We start from the raw sequence: 12,958 nt of genomic DNA, 5'->3' as shown, positions 1-12,958 counted from the left end.
AAAAAATAAACCAAAAGAATTCACTGACCAGAAGCAAACCCCATCCAGTTGGCATGAAGGCAAGAATACACACAAATATATCCTGCATTGTCATGTGTGGGAGTGCAATCAGAGTAACAAGAATGGAGACAAAAGTAAGGAAGATCAGCCCCTTGATTAATCGAAACATGAGCTGGAAACTTGCACTGAACTTTCTGCGTCCAACTGATACAGTCTGAGGGAAACAAAAAAGAAAAATCTTGATAATAGATCTGAAGAAGACCAAAAAAGCCACAACAACGGCATGCACATTTCACCAATAATAACGACAATCAGGTCTTTTGGCAATACATACACATTAATTATAATATTCAGAAAGTTTATCCAAAATCATAGATCACATCATACGGGGAGGTGTCAATTATCCAGTCTGGAAATAAACATGTTCAGCATACGCAAAATTGCATAGAAACCTAGTTAAGAGTGAAACAAAACAAATCAACCTATTTTCTTTCCTGTCTTTCAGTGCCTTCTTGCAAAGAAAAGATTATAAGTCTTAATAATAAAAATCAGAAAAATTAATCCCAGGCATAGAAGGCGTGCAGACACCCACCCACCCACCAAATAGTTACCAAGCATCACTTCAAGATTCAGAGTGAATAGTAACACCTAGACAGGAATTCAGAAGAGTGAATTAACTTCTACCAGTAATACATGAGATAGTACTTGTTGGATCAAACATAATGAATTCTACACAAATAGAAAATTTTTGGGAAGGTGTAACCCTGTCATAGTGATGTCCTGCATTGCTCGAGTGTAGTGAAAAATTAGCAAAAGACATTTTCATGAATGAACACAGTGGTTCTCAAATTTTCATGGATGAATGCAACAGACGGTGTTATTCTAGGATCACAGAATAAGGATTGGATTTGGGATTTTGAAACCAAAATCAATGGAATTGGCGGACATCATTTTAAGAGAAAAATTTGTATTTTGTGTCTCCAAGAGACAAGATGGGTTGGAGCCTAAGGAGCAAGGCGAGGCGTGCGCCTGGTGAAACTAGGGGCACGCTAACTAACAAAAAAAAAGAAAAATATATATCCTAGTTGAAAAATAAGGTATAAAATAGGTCATAACTCATAATAACATATTCAAAGCATGTTATCAAGAAAATTAAAAAAAATTGACATATACTAACTAAAAAAAATATTAAAACAAGTAACATACTTGTAAATTTCAGCACAGCACATTTCATCATATTGCAGCAACCCGCATATAAGTATCACAAAAGTTAAAAACTTTGTAAGAAATTTTAAAATCTATTGTTGGCATATATATATGCAATGAAAAGAACAATAAAAAATGGAAAAAGATGCAATTTAAAAGTCTTTAAGTCAACTTAAACTAAATCTTAAACAATTCAGAGGTCTTAAATCTTAATTAAGATTAACTAACCCTTTTACTCATTATCAAATTTGGGGTTGAAACAATAAATATAAACCCTAAACAGTAAAAAATTAAATAAAGTAATAAACAGTAAATATAAACCCTAAAAAGTTGAAAAAAAGCCAGGTGCGCCTAGGTAGTTTGCACCTACCTGGGAGCATTCCAGGCTCCAAAGGTGGTGCTAGGTATGCCTAGGCGTGCCTTTAATAATGGGAGAGAAAGCTAAAATGTTGATAGAATCTGGGTATAAACTTTGGTATTTAGGGAAGGATTGGGCAAGGAATGTAGAAGGAATTATTATGGATAAGGCTTTGAAGGATAGGTAGGGGATGTGAAGAGACTAAGCAGTAGGAATATTGTAGCCGAAGTTGTCATTGGAGAAGAAACTATGAATATTGTTAGTATGTATGCACCACAAGTTGGGTTAGGGGAGCAAGTAAAGATAGTTTTCCAAAGATATGGAGGGGTTTATACAAGAAATATATAAACAACAACAACATATCCAGCTTTATCCCATTATGTGAGGTCGGCTACATGAATTCTAGACTTTCATGTATTTTTGTCTTTTGTCATATCTTCATTTATACAAGAAATATATAGAGAGAAGAAATTATAGAAGCTGACTTGACTGGTCATGTGGTTAGAGAAGGAAATGAGAATAGGGATGTGCAAAGAGGTAGTGGATTTGCATAAAAAAATAATGAGGGCAAAGTTATTTTGAATTTTGCGAAAGCATATAGGGATCATAGTGACACTAGGTTTAATAAACAGTAACAGAATTTGAGAGAAAAACAACTGCATGATTTCATTCATTCTTTACAGTCCCATATATATACAGTGAATAGACAAATCCACAAAAGGAAAACCTTTAATTAGGGAATCCCTATAATGGAGAGAATCCCTAATTTACTGACTAAAACTGTCAATCTGTACATGGAATCTCTATATATACAATAGGAAACTATTCAAGATCTGCTTTCCAGCTTTCCAAAAATACTTGAGTAAATCTGCCAATTATTTGATTAATTAAGCCAGCCTGTTTTCTGACAAACAGTTTTGAGGAACACTTGATCACATACAAATGTCTTGTCAATTACCCAAATAGACTACTTTTTTATGAAGAGAGGAGTGCTTGTGTTGTAAGGATTGTACATTTTACTGAGAGAATGACTAGTTCACATGAAATTACGGACATCAAAACAACAACATATCCAGCCGTTATCCCACTATGTGGGGTTGGCTACATGAATTCTAGACTTTTATGTGGATTACATCCCAACAGATAGTTTGTCTAGAATTCATATTTGGATCCGATTAGGTTTTACGCTGACTGTCGGCTACCTAACGCAACCCTCCTCCTTTACGGACATCAAAATGGAGGGAAAAAAAATGATACAGAATGAACCCCAAGAACCAAATGGCAGAATTTAAAAGGTACAGACTACTTTCAAGAAAAGTGTAGGCATAACAAATTGGACTATAGAAGGAGAATCCCAAAATGTGGATTGAAATAGCTATTGCCATTCGAAATATGGCAAAAATGGTTCCAAAAGAGTCAAAGGGAAAACTCCCAAACCCAAAAGAGTCCAGTGGTGAAATAAGGAGGTACAAGAAAAATTTAAAACTATGAGAGCCTTCTACAAGACTTCAAACAAATGTTGAAACGAAATATAAAAGACAGTTAGGGATGCAAAAAGAGAAAAAAAGCTTATAAAAATTTATACAAAGACTAGATACAAAATAAGGGTAAAGAGATACAAACATAAAATGGCGAAGCAAAAGGAAAGAAAAACAAGGCCTTTGAACCAGGTGAAAGGTATTCAATTAAGGTGGACAAACAATTGTTATATTGAGTCGTCTTAGTAATTATTAAGAAGATAGGAATTATATACTCAAAAAACATGGATGTCAAAATGAAATGAAGCAAGTATTGAAAATGATTAAGGATAGTACATTAGTTGGGCAAATAATACCTCAATAGAAGAACGTAAATGCAAGGGAGAAGAGAGCATTTTTTGGTTAATGAAATTATTCGATGTGATCCTTAAATGAAAAAGAAAGTCTGACCGAGTGGAGGAAGAGCACTTTAAAGCTTATTTACAACAATAAAGGAGATGTTAGAAGTAGTGAAAATTATAGAGAAATCAAGCTAATGAGCCACATTATGGAATTTTGGGGGAGATTGTGATTCAGAAAATGCTTATGAAAATTCCAAAGAGAACTTTTATGCCTCAGAGAAAAAAGGAATCCAAAATGTTTACATATAGGTTATTAAAGACAAGTATCATAGAGAACATAAATGTGTGGCAACATATAGAGGATATACTACGGATTTTCCAATTACATGTGTATTACATCAAGGATTGCATTAGTCCTTGCCTTTTGCCCTAATAATGAACAAACTCACTAAACATACCCAGACAGAGGTGCTTGGTGCATGTTGTTTTAGATGACATTATGTTGATGGATAAGACAAAGAAGGCAAGAATGCTAAGCTCGAGATAAGGCGGAACACTATAGAATTTAAAGGTAGCAAGTACACAAATTGAAAACTGAAAATTAGAGAATATATTTTTAGTTAAATATAAATCTATATGATGTTATGGTAACATTTGGAGATCAAGTCGTATTAAAAATCACTTCAAGTCATATTAAGAAAAGATCAGTTCAAATATCTTGAATCAATCATTCAAAAAGATGGGGAGATTAATGAGAACGTTATTCAAAGAATTAAGGCAAAATGGTTAATAAGTGCACCTAGAGTTATATTTGATACCAATATTTGTCAAAACAAAAAAGAAAATTTTATAAGACAGCAATAAGACCAATTTTGTTATATGGCACATAATGTTGGACAATAAAGTATTAATAAAGTGCAAAATATAAGTGTAACAAAAATACGGATGCAATATTGATGTGGGACAATAAAATAAAAATAAAATTCAAAAGAACCGATAGAGGCTCTTATTTAGATAAGATGTGTGAGACACAATTAAGATGATTTGGTCATGTAAGAAGAAAACCAATAGATGCTCATGTGAGAGTGTATGGAATAGGTCAACTCTTTAGCAAAAAAGGCAATAGAAGACCAAGCAAAACTTGATGAGGCTCTTAGTATGACATGTGTTATAAGAGTCATACAAAAGATAAAACCATCAATAGAAATAATTGACGACCTATAATTCATGTAGCTGATACATTGAATTAAGGCAGAATTCCAAGCAATGTGATTTTTACCTTCATCACAAATAATATTAGAATGATGACCAGCCATGATATGCCATATACCTGTAATTCATAGAAAAACAAAAATAACAAAATCTATCGGAAATGTCCACTTTGAAAGAACATCTAAATATCAAAAACCTTCAGTTAGTTACATACCAGAAAACTTTTGGTATTCTTGGTAATGGTCAAGTGATAAACAAGCCCATACTGATAGATGAAAAATCTTAAAGCTAATAATATCTCAGCAGTAATACCACGCTTTCCAGAATGGCGAAGATGTTCTTGCTCCTGCTCCCACCAAGATTCCCAACTTTTTTCTGGGGGTACACCAATACCACCTCTGTTGCCTATCCACTTATTCCAATCACTCCAATCATCCACAATCTTTTGCCATTCAAAACCAGAGGGATTGAAAAGGAAGGGTGCAAAAAGCCAGGTGCCAACCATGAACCACATTGATACTGTTATCAAGACATAAGCGACTGCGCTTCTGTATGATTGACCAAAAATTTGGTAGACTAGAAGAAGAATCATTAGCTCAAGTCCCTTGACAAAGTGGCTGCGAGAGTAGAGGCGATAGTTTTCAGCAAACTTGGCATGAAACACCACAAAACCACGACCTGTAGGCCTGTATTTTGCACCTCCATGAAGCAAAGTCCTTCCATAGTAGTGGGTCTTTGTTCCAAGAGAAAATGTGAAAAATACAGGCGCCAATTGCAGCTGCATTAGTATGAATTCACTTAGTGCAGTTCGGAAGCCCCTCTCCAAGCCAATCTCCATCAACATAGGCAAAGCCATCAAAAATCCAATTTGTACAAATGATTGAGAAGCAAGAGCCACTTGAAGAGGCTTATTATCCCTAATTGCTGGTTGTTTGTTCAGCCCCTCCTCAAGTCCACTAAGAACAAGATAAAGGCGCCCATAAAGGAATACATATACAGTGAGAACAGTGATCTGCCAGAAGAAATTAGGATTCTAATTAGGATTCTGAATAATGGGAACTAATCTTTCCAAAATTACTTAGGATGGATAAAATATACTAAAACAAATAAGAAGATATGTTAATTTCTATATTTTTGCTAGAATAATATCTTCCAAACATTTCCTTTCGTGCCCCCCATCATTAACACCTCAAGGAGAAGGAAAGCTGTATGTTCCAGCTTACCAAGGTACTGAAGTAGGAGCCAACTGTGGTAAAATAACATGACAACATTCGGAAAAAATCAAAACGGTGTCCAAGCCTGTAAATATCACGACTCAATGTTTGCTCTCCATTGCCATTAGCAATTTTTGCCTCAAATTGAGATATCTGGTTAAGGCCCACATCTCTTCCTTTCCCAACTTGTATATATTCATGATGAGTAACATTGCCTTCACGAAGTGTAGAATTGAAGCCTGCATTCAGGTTTCATCACATGAGCTATATAATAAGAATGTTATCAACAGTTCACCGCCTTCCTTTCCCCTCAAGAAATAAAATAAAAATATTGCAATCCATAGAAAACAAAATGAAAAACTGGAAATTAGTGGAGTATAGAATTCAAGAGGATGGCCATACCCGCAAATATATCCTCACTCAAGTTAATTGTCTTAGAGGCTTTGCTAACACCCCCTCTTGTTAGGTGAAATAGCCTATCAAAGACATCTGGATGACCATAATGAAACCGCACCCTGAATGAATAAAGAAAGGTTAATTCATGGAAGCCTACCCCATAGGACATCACAAGCACAAGAGAACAAACAGAAAATGAGACTTCCTAGGAGGAAAATTGATCAGCATATTTTGCACTCTTATTTAATTGTCCAAACTTAGCATTTAAGTCTTCAATTAACATGATTGCTATTCATTTTGGGCTCAATATTGTCAGAATAGGTACACATCACATGCAAAGTGGACATGGAACAAAAAGGGACAATTTCGGTGCATTATAGAAGTGGAAATAAAACTTGAAGGCATGGTCAGTTATCAACTCGAAATGAGATAAAAGTGAAAGTGGAACAAGAGCGAAAAGTGGAAGGCAAAGACGAAAGAGGCTAAGGAAGAAATCTAGTAGCCTACAGTAGTATGCATTTTGCTGTAGGACCGCTGTAAGTGTTAGTTTCTAGAGCTCACGGTCTTATAACAGTATGCATACCGTTGTAAGACCGCTTTAGGAACTGTTTTCTGGAGCTCATGGATCTGCCGCAACAAGCATACCGCGGTAGGACAGCAGTAGGGTTCTGTACTCCAATTCGAAGGGCGATTTCGACCCGTCTCCATCCAATTCAATGGGGAACGAGAGTTTTCACGAAGCACGGCTTGAAAACTATAGGGATGGCTATAGAAAGGCTCCATCGTGGAGTTTTGGGGGAGTTTTTGAAAGAGCCGACGGAAGATTGAAGGGGTGAAATAAGGCAACTTGGAGACTATACTTTTGGGTTGTATTTTTCTTTTTCTTTCTCAATCTCTGCTATGGATTACGACTCTTTTCTTTTTCTTTTGATTGTAATAATGCATTGCTAATTGTTTATAGCTAGAGTGAATAATGAAACCTCGACTTCTAATGGTTTGATTTAAAGTTACTCAGTTTGCTATTTCTTATTCATTCAGGTTAATTGTTTGTTATGTTCATAATGTCGTTTTGATGCCTAATCACCATTAAAATGTATTCATGATTTGTATTGCTTTCGAGAGATTCAATACAGATTAGACATGGTAATAAACAACGTAGGGTTCTATAATAAGCAGAGATACCGTCATGCCCTGTGAAATCATTTTGTGATGATCATTGTGATTGAATGTATGTTTATATGTTCAAAGGTTGACTAAAGATAGTTAATCTCATATATATACATAGAACTGAATGACCATCAAGAGAGGCTTTTGGTTGTAATTGGATCATTGATTTTCAACCTAAAATAAGGAATAGAAAAATCCGAGTAATGAGCAATTGAATCATAGAAGGCCGACGGTGGATTCACAAACCCTAGTGCTTTAGCTTTGTGATTTTTGAATCGAAGAAATTGTTTTAGTTACATCTTTTATTAGTAAATTAGTTTTCATTACAGTTTAAGTCATTGTAAATAGCTATACCAATGTGTGTGTTAGGTTAAGATTAAATCAGTTAGAGTACACGTCAAAAGTTAGTTCTCATAGGTACGACACCCCTACTCATCATTATACTATTTGCTTCAACTCGTCCACTTGCGGGGTAGAGAGTATATAGTGAGAGGTTGACAAAAATAACATGGCTATGCAAATAAAAAAGCATTTAAAACCATTATATGCTAGTCTTCATATAAACTTTGCTATCAATGATGAAGCAAAATTCTATATTCTGCTTCATTACAGCATAAGAGAACGACAAAAGCACAAGCACCATCACAACAAATAAAATAATGACCAAAGCCAACTACTTGAAATAGGGCAAATTCAATTTTGCTACTCAATCAGATACATTGTTTCACTACCTTGGGCTGTTCAAAGAAGCCTTGAAACAGCTATTAGACAGTCAGGCTGACAATATTTTTCATTTTGAATTAAAATGTTCTGTTTTAGTGAACATATTGATTATTTTACTGCCCACGTGCTAAAAAAGCAGAGATGAGTATCTAAAACAGAAAAGAAAAGAAAAGAAATATATCAGTGGCTCCTAGAGAGGGAAAAAAGAATGATTACTTCAATGGGTCCGCCAATAATCTCTGACCAATAGTTACAAAGCTAGTCTCCTGATTTGACATGAACCATGCAAGAGAAGAAACACTGCATCAAATGGCAGGATATCAGTAATTATAATAACAGAACAATTAGAGGATAGCAAGGTAACAACACGAAGGAAATCAAACAGGAAGCTGCACACCTTCCAGTAAATATGTGCTCTCTCAGCCCAAGTATTGTAGGGAAGCGCACGCCATCATGCTTTTTAAGAAATTCTTGAAGCAAGTTTCTCATCTTTAAAGCCTCTTCCATGTAGTTGTCCTGAAATTGATCTCATTAAAGTAATTATGATACTGGAATTTTATAACTACACCGGAAAAATATGACAGCATAATACCTGATTCATATCTATTGTTTGCAAGCCATCTCCGCGTGTGAATATTATGGCATGATTCTGATTTTCAGGCTTTCCCTCACCCAATATAGCAGGTCCTGGAAGTTTTATTTTATATATGACCTGTGTATAGAGAAAGAAGCAATAAAGTAAAAGTGTTAACACCCCAAAAATCATGGGAAAACTGAAACTATACTATGAATCTGGAAATTTGTAAATAAAAGAAATACTAACATGGGAAAAGGTGATCACAGGGGAAAAATGGTTTAAAATACAAGAAATGGCGAATATGCCTTAACATTGAGCTCTTAGTTCTTTGTCCAGCTTTAGTGTTATAGAAACTAGATCTATGTAGTTATGGAAATTAGTCAACTACGTAAATATGGAAGTAGAATATCCTAGAGTATAATCCTAGGATCTTTTACATGGTATCAGAGCCCTAGATTTGGTCCCTACTGTACCTAGATCTGGTCCCTGCTTACCCTAGATTTGGTTGTGATGTTAAAGTAGCCTCGTCATGCTTGTCTTGCCCTAGATCTGGTCGTCACACTGTCGGTCGCCTTGCCTTGGTCCCCACCATCGAAGAGAGGAGATGGATTGCTTGTTCGTCTAGTCATCGGTCACCATTGCATCAATCGCATTGGTCATCATCAGTCGCATTGTCTGCCTTGTTGCTTCCGTCCTGCGGTGGCCTCTACTTTGACCTCTAGCATTCTCTGAAAGTAAAGCAACGTTGCTACGAGGCAAGCAGCGTAGTTCAAAAATTTTGAACCTTACCCCGATCCCGGCGATTGGATCAACGTCGAAATCAAATCATTCACATACAAATAAATAAATCTAACCTTTAGATTATCAAGTTGTTCGCGGATTCGAGCCATCCAAGCGTCCAGCCTCTAACTCGTGATACGCAGCACGCGTCCATTGACAAAGAGAGCGGAATAGGAGTGCTAGCTCCTTCTCCTTTGCACGGCTCGTGTATGGACGGAAAAAGAACGCCCTCGTTTCGTATTGATGCCAAAAGAAACGGGAAAGAGTGAACGGCAATACGTTTTTTAACTCTTGAAAAACAACACCAAAAACTCTATTCACCTTTAGGCAACCCATAAAAGGATATTTATAGAGAAATATCCTAGGGTTTCTCAAACCCTAATGGATTGGGCCAGCCCATTAATTCTAATTCAATTAGAATCTTAAGTGAGATTATTCTAGTCCAACTAGAAATATAATTAAGTGGCTCAAATCCAATTATAGGTTTAAATAAAATATTGTGGCCCAAATCTAATTCAAGCCCAAACATATTTTATTTAATATTTAGCCCAAATCTAATTTGGTCCAAATATAATATTTAATATTTGGCCCAAATCTAATTTAGTCCAAATATAATATTTATTTTAATATTTGGCCCAAATCCAATTTAGTCCAAATATTAATTTAAGCCCAAATATATTTTATTTCCTATTTGCCACTCCAACAAATAGAAAATTATTAAATTAGAAACTCCTTCCTAATCTAATCAACTGTCATTTTAGAAAACTCTTTCCATTATAACGACTTATCGTCATATCGACGTCATTACGTTTATTTGTTCTTTTTCCGTGAGAACCTACGACGACACAACTTCTTGTCGAAGTGTCCCACTTAACCATATGTCCACTCTCCTGGTTTAAGCCAAGAACCGTGCCTATTGCGTATGACTCATTAGACTTTCGAATATGTTGGCAATGTGTTAGTACGAACACATAAGACAAGATTGGCCTCTAGCAAGGCATCATGCCTACCCATTTATTCAGAAGGATTCATAATCCGCAAATAACCTTTTAGGAGCATGGTTATCGTGTAATTCGATCCTCTCGTCAATGTATCTTATGTGATCTCAAGTATGGCGATGCGTTGCTTGATAACGATCACATGAGTTTTCTTCAGTCTTCTGAATATCTTCACTTAATTAGAAAGTAAATCAACAACTCCTTATTGATCTCTTTCACCATGGCCATGGATTTAAAGTGAATATTCACCGAAGGCGCCTTAGATACATCATCCTCTATCAAGGGATAGACGAGTCTCATCTTGGCTATGCACCCATCTCCATAAGCCTCACGATATACCCAACGATTGCCCACGTGCAGCTTTTATCTAGGCCTATCGAAACGATGTCAAAGCATACCGTTCTTCTTATGAGATGACCTGTGATAACCTCAAGTTCAAAGATTAGTTACACCCATCTCGTATGAGAATACCATCAATATATAACTAAAATAGATTCTCGTGGTGAGTCATGTCCAGTGACATGTTCTCCAACATTAGTCACCTATGTACTTGTTTAAGCATCCCCATACCTATGGGTGTGAGACCCTCATTGCTATCACATAGCAAAAACATAGCACATACAAGTCTTACCGCAATTGTCAATGTCTATTCTTGACATTGCTACGACTTGGGACGTTTAATGATGTCTAAAAACTGTGATGCATCATCTCACATCTTTATAGATTAATCACAGTATACATCATATGAACTTCTATCTAGTTTTATTCGATTATTACAATAATAACAAGAAACTAATAGAATAACTTCTTGTGAATTTGAACAACTCCTTATTCAAATAATAAATATGATTACAATTGTCAATGTACAACATGTCCAATCTGATTGGGTCTAGAGACTAATATTCTCCGACTTCCATTGCCCTGCTGCATCGGCCTCCTACAACTGTGTTGCAAATTGATTACCAATCTACTCCGATTGCGCTGCAACTCACCAGAAGTAGTCCTCTTTTGTGCCCTAGATTCAATCTCGAGATCTAGTTCTAAATCCAGGCATGCCTGGTTCCAACTCGAGTTGATGTTTGTGATGGGATCCTGTTGAATCCTGACACTGCATCAAGTTCCCAGTATTGGATCTTCCAAGTTCTTTGGCAGCCAAGTGTTGGAATCAATTCTTCCCAATAATTTGTTTCAAGTTACAATTTGAGTTATTCTTCCCAATTGTTGGATCTTTCGATTCCGTGTTGGTGGTGGCTACTATTTAAGTTGTAGTAGTATCTTCATTTTTGATCCGATTGAATTAGTTAGGTAGAGATCTTGATGGTAGCCCTTATAAGTCACACCAACTGCACTACAAAATGGACATCGTGATGGAAAGGGTGGTCATGTAGGAAAGCACAATAGTGATACTATTGGACATGGGTATCGTGGTTCAGATACTAGTAGCAAACCTACATGTTATCACTGTAGTGAAGTTAGTCACACTAAACGCACTTGTAGGAAGCTTCATGGGAACCCTTATAGCTATTTGTTGCCAATATTGCTACTCACGATAAGAGCCCTTCTGAATAGATAGTTCTGATCTTTGCTAATGAATATGCTCACTTTACCCAATATCAGGCCTCCAAATCATCCATCAAAGCCCCAACAGCCATTGGTGATAACTCAAGTAATCCTACTACATGTCTTATGTCATATTCTACTAAATAGGTCATTGATTCTGGTGATACAGATCATATGACCGAGAACCCAAGTATTCTCTCATCCTTCGATTCCCAAACTTCTTTCCCAAATGTGACATGCTGATGGGTCCATTGCATTTGTAGTAGGCTATGGGGTTGCCCAGCCTACACCATCTCTTCTAGTGTCCTCTGTTTTATGCCTACCTAATTTCTCTTTTAACTTACTCTCATGTTAGTAAATTTACTCATGTCCTTAACTGTTGTGTGTTATTTTTTCCTACCTATTGTGTCTTTCAAAATCTTACAATGAAGTAGATTACTGGTAGAGGGTATGAGTCTAATGGTTTGTATCTTCTTGACATTACTTTTATGCCATCAGTTCCACAACCAGCCGTGTGCTCCAATGTCCTCTCCCCTCTTGATCTCCATTGTGATCTGGGACATCCCACCTTATCAACTTTGGACATCCCCTTGGGGACCAAAAATAAAAGGCCTAAAGAAGGACTAAGTTTCACAAAAGTCACATCTTTGGACACGAAATTTGCGGGTGGAAGTATGATAGCACTTATAATCGTTTTGGGTAGGAGAGTAGCAATAAAAACACACCTAAGAGCTCTAGGATCAAATTTATCCCTGTGATGTTTAGAAATATGAACAAAATCCACACATTCAAACACTTTTGAGAGGAAGAGACGTATAAAGACTAAGTTCTAGAAAGTGAGAAGAGAGACACTAGAAAGGACTGAGACAATTTAGCACTTTTGAAGGAACCCGATTGATCATATATGTTGTAGTTAGCACTGCTTCACCCCAAAAGGATTTAGGAACA

At 36.2% G+C, this 12,958-nt stretch overlaps 1 protein-coding gene across 2 annotated transcripts in view; it reads right to left on the bottom strand.

Annotated features, from left to right (window-relative positions):
• The window catches only part of LOC127804145 (callose synthase 3-like), a 97,217-nt gene that overhangs the window by 1,395 nt on the left and 82,864 nt on the right, over positions 1-12,958 (bottom strand). For both annotated transcript variants that reach the window (XM_052340932.1, XM_052340940.1), the window contains exons 35-42: positions 8,688-8,807; positions 8,493-8,611; positions 8,312-8,395; positions 6,212-6,324; positions 5,819-6,048; positions 4,810-5,607; positions 4,663-4,713; positions 29-214 (exon numbers count right to left, since the gene is read on the bottom strand). In XM_052340932.1, the coding sequence (XP_052196892.1) occupies positions 29-214; positions 4,663-4,713; positions 4,810-5,607; positions 5,819-6,048; positions 6,212-6,324; positions 8,312-8,395; positions 8,493-8,611; positions 8,688-8,807 (1,701 nt within the window). The remainder of the gene's footprint in view (positions 1-28; positions 215-4,662; positions 4,714-4,809; positions 5,608-5,818; positions 6,049-6,211; positions 6,325-8,311; positions 8,396-8,492; positions 8,612-8,687; positions 8,808-12,958) is intronic.

This window comes from Diospyros lotus, chromosome 1 (genome assembly GCF_014633365.1).
Source record: "Diospyros lotus cultivar Yz01 chromosome 1, ASM1463336v1, whole genome shotgun sequence".
Lineage (NCBI taxonomy): Eukaryota > Viridiplantae > Streptophyta > Magnoliopsida > Ericales > Ebenaceae > Diospyros > Diospyros lotus.
The sequence above is the reverse complement of the archived record's forward strand: the minus strand, read 5'-3'. Positions and strand labels throughout refer to the sequence as shown.